General features: G+C 39.6%; 1 protein-coding gene and 1 long non-coding RNA gene across 6 annotated transcripts; both read right to left on the minus strand.

Moving 5' to 3' along the window:
* Positions 1-1631: 1631 nt before the first annotated feature.
* On the minus strand, positions 1632-19826 carry LOC131245624 (protein MEI2-like 2). 5 transcript variants are annotated; one of them, XM_058245208.1, is made up of 13 exons: positions 19587-19826; positions 15071-15112; positions 14839-14982; positions 14282-14751; positions 7944-8102; positions 7720-7836; positions 7463-7614; positions 5469-5578; positions 4366-5335; positions 4174-4258; positions 4018-4086; positions 3745-3924; positions 1632-2360 (listed from the first exon to the last, which is right to left on the minus strand). In XM_058245208.1, exons 2-13 carry the CDS (start codon positions 15099-15101, stop codon positions 2214-2216), a joined length of 2634 nt encoding a protein of 877 aa, XP_058101191.1. In that variant the 5' UTR covers positions 15102-15112; positions 19587-19826; the 3' UTR covers positions 1632-2213. The 5 variants fall into 5 exon arrangements, with proteins under 5 accessions (XP_058101191.1, XP_058101192.1, XP_058101189.1 ...); XM_058245209.1 differs by having other exon boundaries at positions 15071-15115; XM_058245206.1 differs by having other exon boundaries at positions 19563-19826.
* On the minus strand, positions 5899-7456 carry LOC131245626 (uncharacterized). The gene is made up of 2 exons (XR_009170928.1): positions 6487-7456; positions 5899-6448 (listed from the first exon to the last, which is right to left on the minus strand). It is a non-coding gene; the product is annotated as an uncharacterized LOC131245626 (long non-coding RNA).
* Positions 19827-21007: the final 1181 nt, after the last annotated feature.

Here is a 21007-nt window from a genome sequence, read left to right on the forward strand (position 1 = left end):
AAGAATCACAGACATGGTGATTGAAGATAATTCCACACTGCTCATGGCAACCCTAACACACTGAAAGTTCTGAAACCAGGATGCAAGCACCCGAGATCCAAAAGGCAGCAGCATTGGATAATAGATTTGATGGGGAGGCATCATCATCAGCTATATTCAGAACTTGAAAATTTTGCGCCCAAGTGCTTGGAAGCTAAAATGAATTAGAAGATTTGAAGCCTATTCATGCATCTGAGACCTTTCTCAGGAGCCTGAATAATCGTATGGAGAAGACACTGCATCTTCAACCACAAAAGCTGAGAGTCTGCAACCAACTGATGCTTCAGCTGAGGAGACAATTGATACTTCAAAAAGGAATGCCGGAACTTTACAAACCTTGGTACTATTGAAAGTCTGGGGATTTCAAAGACATCTCTACTCACATGGAGGATAGCAAAACTTCATAGACTACCCTTACTTTCTCTCATCGTTGCATGTTTGAAGACATTGTTTCTTCACTTTCCCTTATCTCTAATTAATTATATATATCATCGTATCCAATTAGTGGCCACTGAGCATATGATTATAATTAAATTAGTGAATGGTCCAAATGGAAGTAAAAATTAGATGGTTATTTTCATATTTGTCAGTGCAAGTTTACTGTCATCCTCCATCCACAGTGAGATCGCCAATTTAGATAGTCTCTGGATTGAAGTACAACTATGCCATCTATGTTTAAAAGGTTCAAAACTAACATCAGGCCCAAGAAGTAAAAATAAAAATAAATACATAAAAGAAGAAAAAGAAGCCTATGATGTTAGCACACATAGAATACCTATATTAGAATTGGTATAAATTTAATCATATGATCCCACTTAAATGAAATTGTATTGTTAGCCAATTACTCTTAACTGTCCATTTTATACAATCAAGAATCTTCGGTCAGGGTCAGTCCTTGGATTTTTAGGTTTTGCTCCACCCAAAGTGAAATAGTATGGTCTGATTAATATCTATGCCAAGTTTATGATGGATGAGATCACTTCGGCTACAAAGTGAAAAGGATAAAGGAAGATCCTTCGTTTAGGCGGGTGGCCCCATCTATTAAGCCATACCAAGGGTGGCTTTATATTTTAAAAAAAAAAAAACAAACAAATAAATAAAACAGAGAGAGAGAGAGAACTAAGAAATCTGGGCTGCACATGTGTATATTTTAGAGAGAGAGAGAGAGAGAGAGAGAACTAAGAAATCTGGGCTGCACATGTGTATATTTTGAAGATGGGCCGCACTGTTTCCTGCGGTGTGGTCCACCTGAGATTTTATTCTGTTTCCTTTTTTTGGCTCATGCCCTAAAATGAGCCAGAAAACAGATGGACTGCGTGGATATAAATACATCATGGTGGGCTCCACTGTCCACATAACCACCAAGCTCACTAGTTCCCCAGATCCACTGAAGAGTCAAGTTTTCTTCGCTGCAGCTCATCCCAAGTGAGGGCCCACCATACACAAGTCCGGATCACCATACATTTTTCTCCACGTGTGGAGTGATAAACTGCATAAACTTTTACTCCAACAGCCAAATAAAATTTCGCAATAATTTTTTTTAAAAAAAAAGCTCCTCTAAATACACAAAACATATGTTGAGAGAACTGAAATGCACATCAAGTCTCTTTAAAGTTCCATATATATATACCCGAGTCTTACAACACAGTCAAAGAAAGCAGGATCTGTTGTTTCACCTCTACACTTTTTCGAGGTTCACCTCTACACATTACAAAACACCCCTTGAAATAAAATAAATAAAAGAAAAGAACATTGACATCTCTATTCCCATTCCTAGACATTTAATCACCCATATTTGCAAATATAAACCCCACCAAAAAAAAAGGAAGGATAAAAGACCATTTACAAACCGGTGAGCAATGCACCCACCAGAAGAGAGACCACATTCACCTGTACATTTCCACCCTTATCATTCTCCCGCTATCCTATCTTCCACGAGACCGAATTTCTCTCTATGACAAAAATAGAAAAAGGGCCGATCCCACTCTGCTTCATTCACAGTTTGCTACTGAGACGAAACGGGGCATCTATCACTCCAAAAGTGGACACCAACTACACCTTATACAATACACATCACCTGCTTACCTTTAAAAAAGAAAAGAAAAAAAAATCTCACCATTTATACATTTATATACGTATGCAACAGTGCAGCAATCTTATCTTGCGAGAATCTGTTATCCTTCTCCTGAGCTGCTTCCAAGTCGGATATTCTCCAGTTTCTCATCTAAATAACCATTTGGTGGACTTGCGGACAAATCCTCCCGGCTTGTCCCATCTTGCTGACGGGAGCGGACATTTATGCTGTTCAGGGGGAATGGTTCCTGAATGATTTTTAACCATTAGCTTTGATGAATTCAGCCAGAGCTTTGGCCTAATCTTTTCCACTAAAAAAGAGGATTAATAGTGACAAAGAATGGGTTTCGTTTTTTAATATTCTAGAGTAAAAACTTCAATAAGAGAGTTTAAAAAAAAAAAAAAAAAAAAAGTATAATATCTATAAAGACCATGGAGTAATGGACATGTCAAAGAAGCATAAATCAGATCAGTGATAAGTAACACAATGATATTGATTGAAATAGCACTAAGGACTCACTTGGTTGCAGCATAAAAGTGAGTTTATCTCATGAGCTTTGCTAAGTGCACATGTGCACAATAAATCCCATGTACATGCCACATATGACAGCATGGCATAGACATGCAAGATCTAAGCCATCCATCAGTTTGGTCCAACCCTGTACATGTTTTCCCAAAAATAAAATCTGGTCCAAACAACATGTGGCCCCCAATTTTGGAAACAGGTGGATGGGTTAGAAATTTTCAGCCAAGTTTGTTAGAGCCATATATTTGTTTTACAAACTCTGGCCCACCTGACCAGTGGATCAACCTGATTCTTGGGCTGGGGTATCAATATAATGGTGCCATTCTGATGGATGGATTGGATCCCAGAGCTATTGTGCCATGCTGGCACGTGCACGGCATGTACATGAGCCTTACTGCACTCACGTGTGAGCTTAGCAAAGCCTTTATCTCATTTATCTAATCATAATTATATATTAGAGATCTCTTCTTTCTTTTTCTTTTGCAGGGATTAAAAATATAACCAACAATTTATGTAAACTATGATCTCTAATAGATAGTTGATATTAACCAACAGTTTTTTCTTTTGTCAAGGATTAAAAATATAACCAACAATTCATATAAACTATGGTCCCTAATGCATACTTAATATTAAATAAAATGAGATGACCTCATTTTTAAGTGGGAATCTAACAGGACCTTTTATAATCCTCAACCCGAGGACAGTGTAGCATCCTCAAGCCCCAAGTTTGTACAAGCAGGGCCGAGCATCAATAATCCACGGCATTTGATCTGATAGATGTAACGTGAGACATAATCACCATAGTTCTCTGGGAGATCCTAGCCGTCCAATCTTTTGGCTTTTTTCTGTTGATTTTCAAACATTGCATTATATTATTTTACATCCCATTTGCAGTCATCTGGGTCGCTGAGGCATGGGGCCCACTTGTACAAGCACAAGGATCATTAAACTACGAATATCCCAAGTGCATCCCATCACCCAAAAAAACAAAGGTCATCACCAAAATAGGGACCAAAAAACGAATTTCAGGGGTTCCATCCTCTAAGGGCAGGTATCATTCAATATATATATTTCTACTGACCACTAATTTTGCCAAATCATATTACCTGATCACCAAGTTCAGATCCCTCGGAATGGAAGAGAATAGGGCGGCACCGCTTGTCTTCATTCATCAAGCTTGAATTCTGGAAATGGGTGACAAGGGCCGCCTTGCCTTGGATTCGGGCATAAGCCAATGAAGCAACTTTCTCACTGTTGAACTTCTCCCACTTTTTCCCATTGAATGCCTGTACAAGCATCAGAAGATTGAGTTAGCTCTCCAAGTTTCTTGGGTTTTACCGTTCCGTCATTCGAAGATAATAAGACCAACTAGCAAGAACCTCGTAAAATGGGATGATGTGTGAAGGAGAGATCATGTTTATAAACGCATAACCCACATTGCATTTATTCTGCACACAAAATAAAGGGCACCATCAGATGCAACTCAACAAGAAGAAACGATAAAATCTTTACCAGATGCCACACAACTGTATTACCTTAAAATCAATAGGCAAGTAGAGAAAATCGTAAGTGCCCCTGTGATTTTCATCGATGGCAGCCAGCAGCATCTTTGAAGTGTACCTGAGAAGCAATGAAAAGGATGGATACGCGCAAGAGATTCGGCCTCAGTTAGTACAAAGATCTCAAGGCAGGAACGAATTCAACAGGATGTTAAAGAGATGTCTTACTTATTAGGAATGTTTTTTATCATTAGAGTCGTCCGTGTATCTTCCCCACTAATGATTTTATCCAGGTCAAGCTGATACTGCTTCTTGCTGTCAATCTGGTTTCCATTGTTCTCAACCCGCCGACTGCGTCCACGCTCAATCAGTCCATCAATGCCTGGGGTTACTGGCCCAGGAAATGGACCCCCGCCACCAAGGAACATAGGACCCAGCCTTGGTGAGGACAACATTCTGAAGCTGGGGGAACCGTTTTCAGACATGTTTCCCGAAAGAGCAACACCAGCGTTCAGAGAAGCCCGAGAACCCATATTCATCATGAAATTCCCTTCGTTGCGGCCCATGCCTCCAAAAGCAACTGGGCCCATGAAAGATGTTTCTGGTGACTCGGGGAAAAAACCAAAGTGCCTCTCTAAAGGAACACCAGACGGGGCAGATCCAACATGATGCTGGTGATGGTGGTGAGATAAACCAACAAAAGAGCTGTTACGGTTAGAATATAGAAAGCCCTGTCCCTGCCCATTTGATGAGAAAGAATGTCCCATAGATGGTGTTGGCCAGGCAGACGAATGTGTGTGCTCAGAATAAGGGGTGGGGCTACCCCAGAGAAACTGAGGCCCGGTCAATGTTCCAATACCAGATGGATTTGAGGTTGAGGGACCGAAAGAAGACACAGTTCCAGGACTGGGGCTCACATTTGCCATCATTCCACTGCTATGCTCTGGAAAGGAATGAGAATGCTGAAAAGCAGTGCCATTTGTTGAATTGGTGTGGGCAAATACCTGGTCTGTGTGGCTAACCCTACCTTGGTCCTTCCCGATAGGTGCAATCTTGGCAGAATTTGATAACAGGGGAGGCAGGATGGAAGCAAGTCCAGGCAAATAGTTGGACATAGGACTGCTGGTTCCTAAATTTGGAGACTGGCTAAAAGCTTGCACTGAGCTCTTTTCACTTGGGCTGCTGAATGCCCAACTGCCTGTCACGAATGCGGCACCAACTCAGTTTCCAACAGAGCAGACAATAACATCAACAAGACTAACTCAAAGTTGCAATAAGCACAAAGAAACTAATATCCAACAAATGTGGCAAAGAAAACAGTGATAACCTACCTGGAGGAGAATTGGCTATTGGCGAACCCACTTGAGGTCGATAACCTCTGGTTTCATCATGTTCCAATTCTTGAGTCAGTTGTTGCATCAAGCTGGACACAGAAGAGGTACTGATGATTCAGTGATAAACTAGCAAATCAGGAAAAAAGAGAGGAGGAGGAGGAGGAGGAGGAAACCAACATATGAAGTAATATGATATAAGCTCAGTGGCACAAGTGACAGATTGCACAAGGTTGTCAGGTTCTTTGGGGGGGGCGTGGGGGGGAAGGAGAAGAAAAAACATTTAGTTAAACGATTATGATCTGGGGCCAGGAAGACATTGATTATGTAACTTGCTAATCAAGTTTATGACACAAATCAGAACTTAATAGTTCGGTTTCCTTCACTTGTCTTTTTTATTTTATTTTAGCCCGTTTGAAAGAGTTGTCTTTTTCTTTCTTTCTTTTTTTCTTTTCTTTTTTTTTTTTTTTTTGTTTTGTTTTTGAGCGACAGGTTTTGAGTTGTAGAAAATAGATTCTTGAAAAAATAAAAGAAAGAACACCGCACTCTCCTCTGTAGACCACTTTTCACTCAAACCTCTCCTTAAAAGACCCCCACTCTTCTTTATCCCATCGTTCATTTTTTTTTTCTTTCTTTCCTTCTTTCTTTATTTCTTTCTTTTCTTTTCTTTTCTTTCAATCAACAATAACTCATTCATTTTCTTCCAACCCTTAGTCTCTCCCTAAAGCATAGAGTACCTGAACATCACCCTCAGAAAATACTCTTCTTTAATGGTTTCTCTTTCATTTTTTTTCTCATTCTCTTCTGCTCTCCTCTCTCTTAACACTCAACCCTAGTCATTCTGTTGATGTAGTCTCTCCCTAAAGCACAGAGTACCTGAACATCACCCTCAGAAAATACTCTTCTTTAATGGTTTCTCTTTCATTTTTCTTCTCATTCTCTTCTGCTCTCCTCTCTCTTAACACTCAACCCTAGTTATTCTGTTGATGCTTTCTGATTTCTTGCACAATTTCTCAACACTCACTGACTTTCTGATTTCTTGCACAATTTCTCAACACATGCAATTAACAAATTCAACTTGGCCAATTTCAACATTGACTAGTTTATTAGCACAATCCTTTGGGTGTACTTACTTTCAAGTCAGTGATGATATTTAACGATATTAGACATACAAATAAATGCATAGGCCCATATAAATTTTATTAAGTTCAATGATTAAACTAAGAATATCTAATTACTAGGTATTAGCTCCATACACTGCCCACAAAAACCACCACCATTCTCCTCGGCTCCAATGGAATTAAACCTAATATGAAATAAAACTGTCCAATATGGCATCCACACACTAACTAGTTGACTGGCTGATCTTTTGGGTGATTTCCAAGTCATTAGTGATATTTAAACAATATTAGATCTATAGCTTAAATGCATAGAAGCAAACACATTTATGAAATCCAATCGACAATTTTTATTTTTTTGTGTTGGGAGAAGTAACATTTAAAAATAATAATAAGCCTCTTTGGATTTTTGGTCCTCTGATTTGTAGATTGCTGTTTTTCCCCTAAAAACAAAAACTCGACTCTTTGAAGTACACAGCAGCCCACGTGGCTGCTTCCGATTTTTCTCTTTGGAAAACCTCTTCTGGAGATCCCACTTTGTTTCCCCCAGTCCACTAGCAAGGTCAAAAGCCACAAAATGCACCACTATTTTTCAGAGCCGAAGGCATAAGAATCCCTCTCCAATTAAGAATGAACACCTGCTCTTTGGAAAACAAGAAGCATAAATCAAGAAGCATGCAAGGACAAGAAGCCATATGAATGAAATAAATATAAGCTCCACCTATTTGTAGTTGTGAAAAGTTGGTGGTTTATTGAGCTTCGCATCAATTAAGAAACAAATAAAAAAGAGAATTGATATGAATGATATTAATATAAAGCCCAGATATTGGTAGCCATGAAAAAAGGAGAGAACAATAACAAAAGACGTATACGCACTTTCTCCGTGCTCCACCTGGACGGCTAGGTTCAAGCTTTATGCGCTTCCCAGCGATGTCACTCCTATTCAATGAACGAAGAGCTGCTTCAGCTGCTCTGACATCATAAAATTCAATAAACTTATGATGCCGCTTGTGCGGTGTCTCCCTAATCTGCTTTACGCAACAAGGAAACATCACAATGCACATAAGGATACACTTCTCATGTCAAAAAAGAAAATGCCCATGAAGAATGGGAAAAGGTAATAAGTTTCTTGCCTCCTTGACTTCACCATAAGCCCCAAATATTTGACGGAGATCATCATTCGAAACTGAAGGATCCAGATTAAAAACTACAAGAGTTCCTTGGTTAATATCTTTGTCCGATGGGTTATCCTATGATTAAGAAGGACAAGAAATGCATGCACGAAGAAATACTGAGAAATGAGGAAGGTTATAAAACAAATTCTGAACAATGTGTCACTCAAACATTCATTTCAAACCTTCGGAATTGAAAAATGAATGTCAAGTTTTCTTCGTCGCAAAGGCTTGTTCTGTAATGCACGCATTGCAGTTCGAGCAGCACGAATATCATAGTAAGAAATCATCACAAACCCCCTGTGTTTACATGCAGTGTAAAGAGTCCGGATGGCACCATATTGCTGCAAAAAAGTGAGATGATTTCATGAAGTCCACCTTGATTTCAACTTCTCAAAGGGAAAACAGAACCAGAGCAACCAAAACCTAAAAAGAATATCTAAGAAGAAAGTAGAAGTATTTTGGAATATTAAATGTAAAAGGAAGAAAAGAGAATGAATGAGGCCTCCCATTCAGAAACCAATTCCAACACATGCAATATTAATGAAAATAAAAAGAAAAAAAAAATTTGAATCTAGAAAGGACGATAAGTTGCCAGCATGAGTGAAGTATTGCTGACAAAGGCTATTCAGTTAAAAGTGAGCCTTCCAACTTCAAAAAGAAAAAGGTCAAAAAGTCGCAAAACCATATTACAAGACATGAATTAATAGCAACAGGATGCGGAAATATAAGAAACTTAAAACTAGAATAGAAAGATGTGTTGCTAAAATTAACCCTGTACTGCAGACTAAGAATTTGTCGTCCTTGAGGCAAAAATGCCTATTACAAGGGCAGTTTAAATGTAATGCTTATTGATTCAATATCTCTCAACTAATCCTATTACAAGGATTAGGAATTTAGGATGATGTTACAGGATTGGTAGCTGATAAACAGGAAAAGGTTGCAAAGAAGGAAATGGAGAGGGTCATAAAAGGAAGAAGTGTGCAAATAGAGGGAGCAGAATAATAGGCATTGGGAACAATATAACGAAGAAGAACAGTACACTTTGAATGTTGTTCACTTGGAAAAAACCAAGCCATATGAAACCAATACTAAACTTTATTGGCGTACAATGATCGCAAAAGCAATAGAAGCAAATCGAAGCCACCATCTACATGCCCGTAGTATCTTGCTCAGGTTTCAGTTTATAAAATTCCACAAAAACCAATTAAAAGAAGAAAACTATAACAATTCAAGTAAAAGCAAGCAAACCAACCCCCCTCTTGCACTCCGTACCTACCGGCCACTATATTCCTCCAGAGCCTGCCCTCTTCAACACTAAATCTCCCACCTTCTGAAATAGGCTTACACACCCCACTCCATTTAAGCAAATAGAACTTCCTCCCCGCCAAGTCAATCTTTCCACAGGAAATCCCTCCTGAGTTTCTCCAACATATCCAAGACTGACTTCAGGCATTTGAATAACAACATAAAGTACACCGGCATGTTGGAAAACACTGATTTGATCAAAGATAGATGCCCACCCAACAATAGAGATCTAGTCTTCCAGGAAATAAGTTTCCTCTCAATCCTATCAATCACAGAATCCTGCAAATGCTTAGCTGGCTTCCCGATACAAAGGGGCAAGCCTAGATATGATTATGAAAAGGAACCAACCTTGCAACCAAAAAATTTTTAATACCAAGACATCTCCTCTTCCCCCACATGTACTCCTAGCATCTCTGATTTTGCCACATTAATTTTCAAACCAGGGCGCTGCCTCGAAACACACCATGATCTTCCTTAAGTTTCGAACCGACTCCTCATTTCCCTCGCAGAAGAGAAGAGTGTCATCCGCATATTGATGATGACTAATACTATCTTGACAGCCCACAATCAAAAACCCTCTAAAAAGCCCATTCTCCTCGCCCTCATGAAGCATTCGACTTGAAGACTCAGCCGCAAAAAGACACGATGACAGGGGATCGCCATGTCTAAGGCCATGAGAAGCTCTAGAGTATCCTTTCGGCAACCATTAATCAGCACTAAATAGGATGCATTCTGAAAACAGGCCTTCATCCATCCCCTCCACTTTGTGCCGCAACCCAGTCTCCCAAGCATATAATTGAGGAAGTCCCAATCTACACGATCGTAGGCCTTTTCAATGTCTAATTTGCATATCAGACCACTCATCTTCTCTTTATATCTGAAATCAATGCACTCATGGGCAATAAGGGCACTATCCAGAATTTGCCTATCAAGCACCTTGACATTCCGATATAACTTTAGAAAGGCATTCCCTGAACCTTGAAGCCAGAATTTTCGCCAAAATCTTGTGAGGGCTACCCAACAGACTTATTGGTCTAAAATCTGCCACTTGCTCAGCCCCATCTTTCTTAGGAAGGCTTCATGCAAACATGATTTATCCTTTAAAAAATGCGAAAGAATAGTTCACTATGTGCTCACCGTGAGAGAAACCGGAGAGGGCGAATACAGAGAACGTGAGAGGGCCAAGACGATGAATGGAGAATGGAGGAAAATGCCATCAGAGAAGGCTGATAGCTCAGGTGGGATTGTTTCAGGGGGGAAATCATGCACAAATGGTAGTCACAATTCGAGAATGAAATCTCCAAGAAGTGAGAAAGGAGGGATCGGTGGTAACGAACTACCAGTCGGCCTGAGGCAGGCAACAGAGAATGGTAGACCATCAATTGAAGGAGATCGAAGCTCACGAGTAAAAGAAAGTCCAAATTAGTTACTTCAAGAATATCCAACTCTCTTCATCGAAGGATTCCAGAGGGCTGGTTGCCAATTAACTTCTCGTAGGTGTTTGGTAGGGAGGGCATGAGCGATTATGAAGACAGTCATCCCCAAAGACAGGTTATCGACAGCACCTTAAGGTTTTGCATTCGTTCGTATGAGTTTGGAGGCAAAACTTGGCAAGGCGGTGGAGATGTTACACGGAGAGAGCGTCAAGGGCAGGAAGATGAAGGTTCAGACGACTAGATTTGGTCCAGAACATAAGAATAAAGAGATTCGGCAACATTCAGCGACGAAACCCATTGCTCAGTTAGACAAAGGCAAGGTTTCGATTGCGGACAGAGTTCAGCCGAAATCAACTCCTTTCTATGGGTTAGTAAGGCGTCCTCTGCCTTTGGAAGAGAAGGCTCTCTTCGAAGGAGGTTTTGTCAGTGGCCTCGATGCTGAACCACGATGCCTATGAAGATTCTCTCCAGATACAAACGGGCTGCTTCAAAGTTCAGAAGCGAAGATTTTGATTCTACGGAAGATGATTCTAGTTCAGAGGAAGAAGGAAGGATGGTGGTTGGTTCCTTTGCAAAGGGAGAATTGTTTGAAGAAGATTTATATGTCACCCCTCTCTGCGCAAAGAAAATGTCAGATATTATTACGACGGGAGATGCAAAGAGGTGTCTAGATTCGGCGATCAAAGTGAAGAAAAACATTACTCTTTCAACATAACAACAAAAGTGGGCCAGAGATGTTCTTGAAAGGGTTGGAGGCCTCGTGGGTATGTTGTATGGAGTCTGAGATGAAGATGTCTAGGCCTTCTTTCATTTTGCGCAGGATAGAGCTTCTCAATATCTCTAGGATATGCATTAACCGAAATCGAGTACATATCCCAAGGGTATGAGGGAGCTAATGAATCTAGAGTGCTCTATAAACTACGATTCTGCAATTAGATATAATGGCAAGAAGTGGGTCAAATCGGGTAAGGAAGTTATCCAATGATCGTTCTTTCTTAGAATGTCCGTGGTTTGGGTGGGAAGAGTAAGAAGGCTTAGGTGAAGAAGATTTGCCCCAAGGCGAAGCCAAACATCATAGCTGTTTAGAAACAAAGCTCCAGTCCTTGGATAGAGGTACGCTTGACTCTCTGTGGGGTTATATTTCTAAAGATTGGGTGGTTTGACACTTTAATGGGGGCAATGAGGGGTATTTGTCTGGCGTGGAAGTATGACAAATGAGGTCGGGTTAATTCCTTCTCTGGGATTTATTCGGTTTCGATTCTGTTGCGCGATTTATCCTCAAGATTCCAATGGATTTGAACTGCAGTGTATGGGCCATGTAAACCCGATCTAAGGGGGCACTTCTAGGAGCTGGATAGCATTAAGCAAAGATTGATGGCATGGGGTGTGTTTTTCTTTTGAGAAATCTAGAGGTGGTAAATTACGACAGGTATGGCCTCTTTTTCAAATTAGGTATGCCACCATGATTTAGACTTACCTCTATGAGGGGCTAATGGTCAGAAGGCTCCTATGTTGGCTCGTTCGGACAAGTTTCTAGTTTCTTCTTACTAGATTGACAAATTTTCGTTGGTCAACTAGCAGGGTCTCCCCAGGTCAACCATCAAGACTTCCCTTTGAGAGGGGCTAATGGTTAGAAGGTTCCTGTGCTGGCTAGTTTGGACAGATTTCTGGTTTCTTCTAACTGGATTGACAAATTTCCATTCGTCAACCAACAAGGTCTCCCCAGGGTTACTTCAGATCACAGGCCCATTGTTTTGGAGGTGTCAGAAGGACAATTGGGGCCGTAAACTCTTCAGATTCAAGAAAGCTTGGTTAGAAGTTGATGGTTTCGACCAGCTCACTATAAATTGGTGGTCGTCATTTGTGACAGAAGGTTTTGCCGGATTTCATCTTCATAAAAAACTTAAGATACTAAAGGAGAATATCGTAGTTTGAAAAAAAAAAAAATTGGGCAAAAGGGAGCTAGAGTTTGATAAAATAGTTGAGGATATTCATTCCTTAGACCTGTTAGAAGAGGACAACAGTTTGTCGAAATCAGACAGATCGAAAAGGCTGGATCTTTCTCATAAGTATGAGAGTAGGGTTAAGGAAGAAGAGGTCGAGTAGCGCCAACGATCTAAAGCGTTATGGCTGAAAGGAGACAGGAACACAGTTTTTTAACAGCATTGCTAGTGCTTGCACTCGTCTAAACATGATTTCCAATTGGTTAATGGGGTTTAGGTTACAGATAAGAATCGTATTTCAGGAGCGATTGTTACGTTTTACGAGAAGTTATTTGCTGGAGATCTTTGGTGCAGGTCGAGACTTGATAAATTGGGCTTTTCTCTTCTTTCTGCTGAGGACGCTTCCTCATTGGAAAGACTGATTTCGTAAGAAGCAGTCAGGTTCGTTCTTAACTTGATGGGTGGAGAGAAGGCATCGGGCCCAAACAGTTTTCCTACCTTCTTTTTCCAAAGGTTTTGGCATGTTATCAAGAAGGATTTAATGGACTTTCTTAGCAAGTTCTTCAAGAATGGTATATTATCTTCCGAATTGGGAATCCCACCTTTGAATCCTTTTTTATATGAATCCTACAATTTACTATTCAAATCCCGATTTACGACTCAAATTATATTTGTTTTCTTCTATTTCTAGCTTCACTTAGTTTTCATTTTATGTTTTTAAATTGGTGGGGGCTTTAAGAATCATTTAGAAGGAATAAAAATAAAAAAAATAAATAAATAAATAAAACCTTTCCAAAAAAACGAATCATTTAGAAAAAAAAAACTTTCAAAAAAAAAAAAAAAAAAGAATCATTTAGAAAAGGTAAATTATTTTATTTTGTTTGTTATAAGAGCTTAAATGACATCTTCTCTTCAACGTTAAATCATAGAGCCTTTTTTTATGATTTCCTACTTCTCAAGTAGTTGAAGCAATTGATATAGGACTTACTTGGAATGTTTTTACAGATAGTTACGATCAAGTTAACTTATATGCATTGTGGAATAACGGTTAGAAATGAAAATATCTTTTTCATCAGTCTACGGAATCATATGCCGCTTTTCCAATGTGGTTTTACATTTAAGAAAGGTAACAAGAACATAAATAACTAAAGGATCCTTGTATGGTTTTTAAGGAAAAATTCTTGAAAGACAAAAAAAAAAAAAAAAATTGGAAGACGAGAATCCTTTAACACTATCTTGACATGGTATTACTTGTGCATATTGATGGCAAAAGGATGATTGCTACATTTTTGTTTTAGTTTTTTCCTGATTTATTATATTTTTCATATTTTTAAGAAAATCATTAAAAACTCTTATGATTTATGATACAATTTGCGATTCGATACGATTCAACCCCTATTATGATTTGCGATACGATAGTGATTTTGACAACATTGAGCATAGATAAGCCAAAGTCTGATATCAAATTTTTGTATTCACACTTCACCCATTTGATCTTATGCTGGAGAAACTTTTCAAGATACCATTCAATTTTCTCGAACAGCTATTGATCCAAAAAAAAAAAGTCAAATCAATTTTGGGATTGAATTTGAAGTTAGATGTTCTTCTTTGAAAGAACAACCATTTCTGTGCGTGCAGTCGTGCACATGCACAAGTATTCTGGAGCAGCACATCCCTAGCCAAATGGGAAGATTCATCCCTAAAAGAAATATGAATAAAAGGGGAACAGCATGTAAAAGAAATCAATCAATGGTAATGAAGTGGTTACATACAAGCAGAGATTACAAAAAGCAAACTGACATCTGAACAAATATGACACAAAAATAGTGACCTCACCTCAAAAAGAGCTCGTAGTTCTGAATCCTCAACATTACTATTGATGTTCCTCACAAATAATGTTCTAGAAGGATGCTCTCCATATGGATGTTCCCCTGCAACAGTTCCTACGCCATTTGGAAGACCATACTGAATGGTTCCATTTCCAGCATAGCCATCATTTATACTTCCTTTGGCAATACCAATGCCCACGATCTCCTGAGGATCAAAATCCAATTCCATACCCCCTCCACTACCGAAAAGATCATACTCTTCGAGATCCTCCACTTGACTAGGCAACCCACTGAGGTCAAAATCATCCATTATACCAGCTAAAAGCTCATCCTCGTCGTCAGGAAGCAGGCTTCCAATTCCATTGGGCTCATTGTCTTCAATGGTCTCCTTAACCTCCACATCAAGATGCAGTTTACCAAACTTAGATGTGGCATCATCAATAGATTGGACAATATTTTTCGGGTTCATAAAATTCACTGCATGCCGATGAAAAAATAAATAAAAATCATTATTATACTTATGTTGTAGATAAAAGGAATCACCAAAGATAAACAAATGCATACATTTCTCATGTAGCAACACAGGTAACGAGCTAGAAAACAGGCTAGCATCATTTGATCCATTATGTGAATCAGACCCAGATGGAATCCCCCATGCGCCACTTCCCACTTTCTGAGGTATCTTTGCTGATGAGATCTTGGAAAGACCTGTGCCAGATAATATGAAATGATCGAGATGAATGCCAAGAAATATCTTTCATCTTGAAAGAAAAGGGTAGAGAGCCTTTGCAGCTACCTGAGAGTGAATCATCTGGAGGCTGCTCCATTGCATCGCCTTCTGCTAATAAAAAATAAGAAATTAAGAATATAGCGATAAAAATCATTCATCATGAGTTCTCGATTCTAGCATGGTGCATATGTTGCTGTGAATGCAAGACATAAAGAGTTCAATCTTGTTTCAGTAAGTGCACACCCCCCACAAGGTGCTAAATAAATCCACCAATTTTAAGATGGTAGATGCAAATCAAAGATGGCACTTTCAGCCTATGTGGTACACGATGCATGTGTGTGTGTGTGTGTGTGTGTGTGTGTGTGTTTTGAATGGTAACAAAAATCCTAATGTGTTTGGCATGGCAAACTTCAAAAGGCACATGCATGAGTACACTTCTGTAAATAAAATATATACATGCATGTGCGTATTTATGTATGAACAAACCTTTATATCATATTAGAGAAAAAAAGGGGGGTATTTTTCTCCATTTACCAACTTGTTCTTGTGGTGAGACCTGTGTAAGTGTTCCTTATTTTATTGTCACAATACAAACCATTACTAGGTGATGTCTGCTGTGAACATGCCCCTGGTCCAGAAAATCAGGTTGGTCCCTCACATGATGGGCCACATGCTTAGGTTAAAAGTGAGGTGTTGATCATTTTTTAACAGTCCATTTTTCTCTCACACGTTCCCAGATGAATTGATTGACCTTTTTTTCCAAGTTAGACTACTCCGATTTTTGAACTAGGAGATATTCATCGCGGGGCTGGCACCGTGGGCCTCTCCCGAGGAATGTCCCAGATCTCTCGCATGTGTGCATCAATGTACATGTCCTTTGAGGGACCGTCTCCATCTCACTTATCTCCAATGTGCATTTGCACGTGCTTATCAGCAGTGAAAATTAAATGACAACAGCAAAATGGTGAAAATCAAAGGAAATTTAGAAAAGAAAAAGAAAAAAACATTACATGGTCCAATACAAACCAATCAGCAGTAGCCTAAACTGACATTGACCATTAACAAACTATTAGGAAATCTTCTTTTATGAATTAAAACCATGCCATCATCATCTCAAATAGTAGTTTGTATCAACATTGAAAGACAGCTCCCTCTTATAAAAGAATAGAAAGCGCAAAACAAAAACAAGACATTAAATTTTTATGAGGCTCATGTTATCTATAATAAAAATGAATTAAACCTAGAGAGGGAGAGGATGCCCTTGTGAAAAGAATCTTCCACACAGAGAATGCAAGCAAGCTTAAGGGCAAGGAATGATAAATCTTCAGCTTGACAAAAGATACATACTTAAAAATCCAAATATTGACTAGAGGAAAACTTTATGGGAAATATGTCTAGACACCTCACTTAAACGTGTTCAACGAGTGGGACTTTTTTATGACATCACTAGGAGACTTAAGCTATGTAGATTTTTGAAGTGTTGTGTCATGTACCGTTCAGAAAAAAATTAAATAAAGAAGTGTTGTGTCCCATCAGGGGTCAGTTGGCATCCAAGTGTCCTCAAAAGTGTCAACATGATGAAAACCCAAGAAGTATAAAAAAAGCCTGGGTAACATTGGTGGCACGTTACACAAGAAAAGATACATGCACAGGCACAGAACGACTTTCCTTTGAAATAAAGCATCAATCCCTTTCCGGAGTTCCAAAAACAATTCTAAATGTTAAATGGGCTAACTTCATTCAAATGATAGAAAATATGAATGAAGTGGGGATTTTAAATTTAAATTCGACTTTACAAGACTGGTATATATGTCATATACAAATTTCTACTTTTAACATTGAAAACACACTTCTACCTGCACTCCAAAGAATTAGGGAGCTTTCTATCAAAGTCATCATATGATGCACAATGAAAAGAATAACTTTTTCTTGTAACACCAGCACTTCTGCAAGTGGGGCCTGCCTTTCTTTATAGCATAATCCTTAAATCTTGTGGATCCCAACAAGGAATGTGCCATGCCCTAATATCTCCCTTCATTAATTAGGGGTGACAATTACTTGGGTGCACGTTGGGTAAATGTTGCCAAAAGGGCCCAGAAATGAACCCATTCCTAAGCCCAATGAATGACTCAAAATGACATGATCAAGCACAATGCATGAGCAGATTCTTAAGGCCGGCCCAACCATGCCCATCAGCTCACATATAAAAAATGTCCTGGGAAGGCTCAAAACTGTCACTAAAGTAAGCACGCATTTGTCTTTTAATGTCGCCGAATGCCCTGCCCTCTAATTAGTGACACCAAAATTCAAAAGTAGGTTGACAATGGGTCACTGGCATCCCCTGCAACCAACTACTTAAGCATGCCCTTTCCAGTTCTGATCCAACAGTGGTACAGTTCTGTGCCCAATCCTGGTCATATTGGCGTGTGAGTGGTGCTGGTGACCATGAATGAGTGGATTCCCTACTATTTTTTGCAGACAAACACTCGACCTTGATCATTCATGTGTGTTGGTCCTACGAGCTTAGCGGTTAGACTGGCAACTGCCAGTCAATGGCCCTACTCTGCTCACTCACCCTTTGGGGCATGAGCTTAATAGTTGGGTTGGAGGGTCAATGCTGGGTTGAATTATTTTAGCATGTAATTGTTGTCAACGTAAGTGTCTACCATGGCAGGTTCCAATAGCCCCAGTAAAAGAGGAAGGTAGATGTCTGGTGGGCAGCCAACTGTATACCTGTTGCCAATCGAGCATTTGGAAGACAGACTCAAATTGCTGGTAAAAGGCTAAGGTGGTGATGATGGCAACAATAATGATAAATAAAATATATGGGTAACTCAGGTCAAGCCAGGTTATTTCACTTAAATGAGTTTTCTTCTTCTTCTTCTTCTTCTTCTTCTTCTTTTCTTCAAACTAGAACATGACCTCAAGCTCAATAAACTCAGCCCAAGCACATCTAAGCGGTCTGGGTTGGTTGGTCCACAGGTCGAACTGACCCTAGAGATGATTCTAGCCATGTGATAAAAATCACAATTTTCAACAATCCAAATTTAATAGGGTCAACTTGGATGGTTAGAATCAACCAATAAGAGATATATTTGGGGTGTCTTCCATCCACAAGGGCCAGTGAAAGATTTGATCACCAGAAGGTGGACCACACATGTCCATTGAACCAAGTAATTGCTTGATCAGACATTGTATTTCCTAACTCTTAAACAGCATTTCATCATACAAAGATATAAATTCAAGCATTCTTAAGTAATTCAATTGCCCAGAGGGCAGGGACTCCCCCAAATATAAGGAGGAGGAAACATTTGAATGCAGATTGCCTGTGACCACCTACCGCAGGAAGTTCCTGAGGTCAGAAGTTAGTAGGTGGGGCCCACCGCGATGTTTGTGAGAGATCCACCCCATCCATCCGTTTTGTCAGGTAAGTTTAGGACATGAGCCCAAAAATGAGGCAGATCCAAAACTCAAGCGAGCCCCACGACAGGAAACAGTGGGGATTGAACGTCCACCATTGAAACATTCATAGGGCCACAAAAGTTTTCAATCAGGCTAAAATTTGTGTTTTCAGTAAATCCCCATGAAAATGACCTTATGAAGGGTTCGGATGGCATATAAACATCACAGTGGACCCCGGGAAGATTTCAATGATAGGCATTTCCTTCTGCACTTTTTTCCTGTCATGTAGCCCAATAGAGTTTTGGAACTGCCTCATTTTTGGGCTCACCTCCTAACATGAGCTGGAAAAACAGATGGCCGTGGTGGATTTCACACAAACATCATGGTGGGCCCTACCTAGATTCATCAGCGGTCACAGACAACCAACATCCGAAACATTTGGGGCCTCCTCCATCCACCACTGGACCCATGCTTGATGGGAAAATATAAACATGCCAGCATTAAGCCCAATCAAGTAATTTATTACCAAAGAGTTCCTGAGAGAAGGGGAGGGGATGTGAAAAAAAAAAAAAAATCAAATATATATATATATATATATAGAGAGAGAGAGAGAGAGAGAGACAATGTCAATTCACGCCCGACAGCTAATACATCTGATCAGCCCAATTCCTGGGTTTTTCTCCTCCTCAGCTATCAGAAGCAACTTTCAAGCGAAAAAAAGGAAAGAAAGAACAACACTACTAACGATCGAATTCTACCATATCTTAGGAACTATACAAGTAGAAGATAGTATACGACGGGATATCCGAAGCACCCAAAAATAGATTTCTTTCACTCTAAAAAGAAAATACCTCGAACCGAAATTCTGTAGATCAAAACGTGAAAAAAAAAAAAATCCAACAAACTCAAAATCCGCTGCTAAATCCCTTCAAATTGCAACTTTTAACTAATAAATTCAATCAAGATAAAATCTTTCTCAGCAGTCAGACAAAAAAAAAAAAACACGAAATTTTAGACGAAATCGAACAGAAAATGCAAAGAGAATCGCCGATTACAATAACATTTACAATCAAACCCTAAAATATTGTCTTTACCAAAATCAGAACTCTTTATACTGAATCAGACGACTAAAGCCAGAGAAGCGAAGATCGCTCACCTCTACAAGAAGTCGGGTTCGTACCCTAGACAGTCGTCCGAAGCAGAAAACCTAAAATTCGACCGTTAGAAACCCTAAAGTCGGGGGCGAGAGTGGTGCGGGAACTCCACTTCGGATGGATCTCGCGATTTTGGAAGTTGTTGCGCGATAGACAGAACGAAATATCTGAGGAAAGGGTGATTTTATTTTGTTTTCTGCTCTGCTTGCTTCTGCAGGGTTTGGAAAGGAGAGAGAGAGAGAGAGAGAGGGTCTGGGGACGAATCCACCGTATTTGAATTGCTTTTGGCGTCCGTTGACAGAAAGGTTTCTCTTCTTTGCTAAATCATTAAAATAGAATAAATGGGATTAGATAATTTTGAAACTGATAGAGAAATGCCCTTGCTTTTCTCATGAACTGCTAGACTGCCACTGATTGATGAAGTGGCGGCACATGGCCATACGAGGATTTCCTTACGGTGGGGGCCACATGATTCATTTGTTACATCCATTCCATCCATCAGTTGAGACAGATTATGTCGGGACGTGAGAGCAAAATTCGGAATGATCCTAATCTCAAGTAGACCACAGCACGTGAAACAGTGGGATTGTGGACGGCCAAGATGAGTATTTTCTGGGCCGCCGTGGATTTCACATGTCATTCATTCAGCTCATATATATCAACGTGGTCCCCATTGTGATTTATGTATTTTATTACTTCTGTCCACCCATTTTTTCAAATAATTTTAATGGCGCATATCTCACACCATATGAGTAAAGTAGAGTGAATTGAACATTCACAGTCGAGGAGCTTTCGAGGGTGATGGAAGTTTTGGATTAGGCTGTTGTTTGTGATTTCTGTCATGCGGGCTGTGTTCTTATCAACAGTTTGGATGATAAATAAATATCATCGTGGCTCATTGGATGGCTCCAACAGTATTACCACTATTTTATATGATGTTATCTACTTGAGCTCTGGATATGATTAAATTTTGAGTTCAACTCTTAAAATTGAGCTGAAAAAGCAGATGGGGAGCATGCATAAGTCGCATACGTTCACGCGGGCTTAACAGAATTTACTCGGTAGAATAAAGTGAATTTAACTATTCATCTCGTGATCCCGCTTACATCAACGTGACCCAAAACTTGAAGCGGATTGGCTGGTGTACCACACACTAATGATCTGACTGGTGTATTGATGTCACCAAGTTGTGGGTCCATCATGAGGCACGTATTATATCCAAACCGTCCATCCATTTATTAGCACAATCCACTTACATCAACATAACCCAAAACTTGGAAGTGGACTTGTTGGTGTAACACACATTACCGGCTTGGCTAGTGTGTTGACACACCAAACCCTGTGGGTTTTCATTATGAGGCATGTATTATATCCAAATTGTCCTTCTGTTTGGCCAGCTCTTCATAAGGGTTGAACTGCAAAATAAGACAATTCTAAAGATCAAGTG

The sequence above is a fragment of the Magnolia sinica genome, chromosome 5 (assembly GCF_029962835.1).
Source record: "Magnolia sinica isolate HGM2019 chromosome 5, MsV1, whole genome shotgun sequence".
Taxonomy (NCBI): Eukaryota; Viridiplantae; Streptophyta; class Magnoliopsida; order Magnoliales; family Magnoliaceae; genus Magnolia; species Magnolia sinica.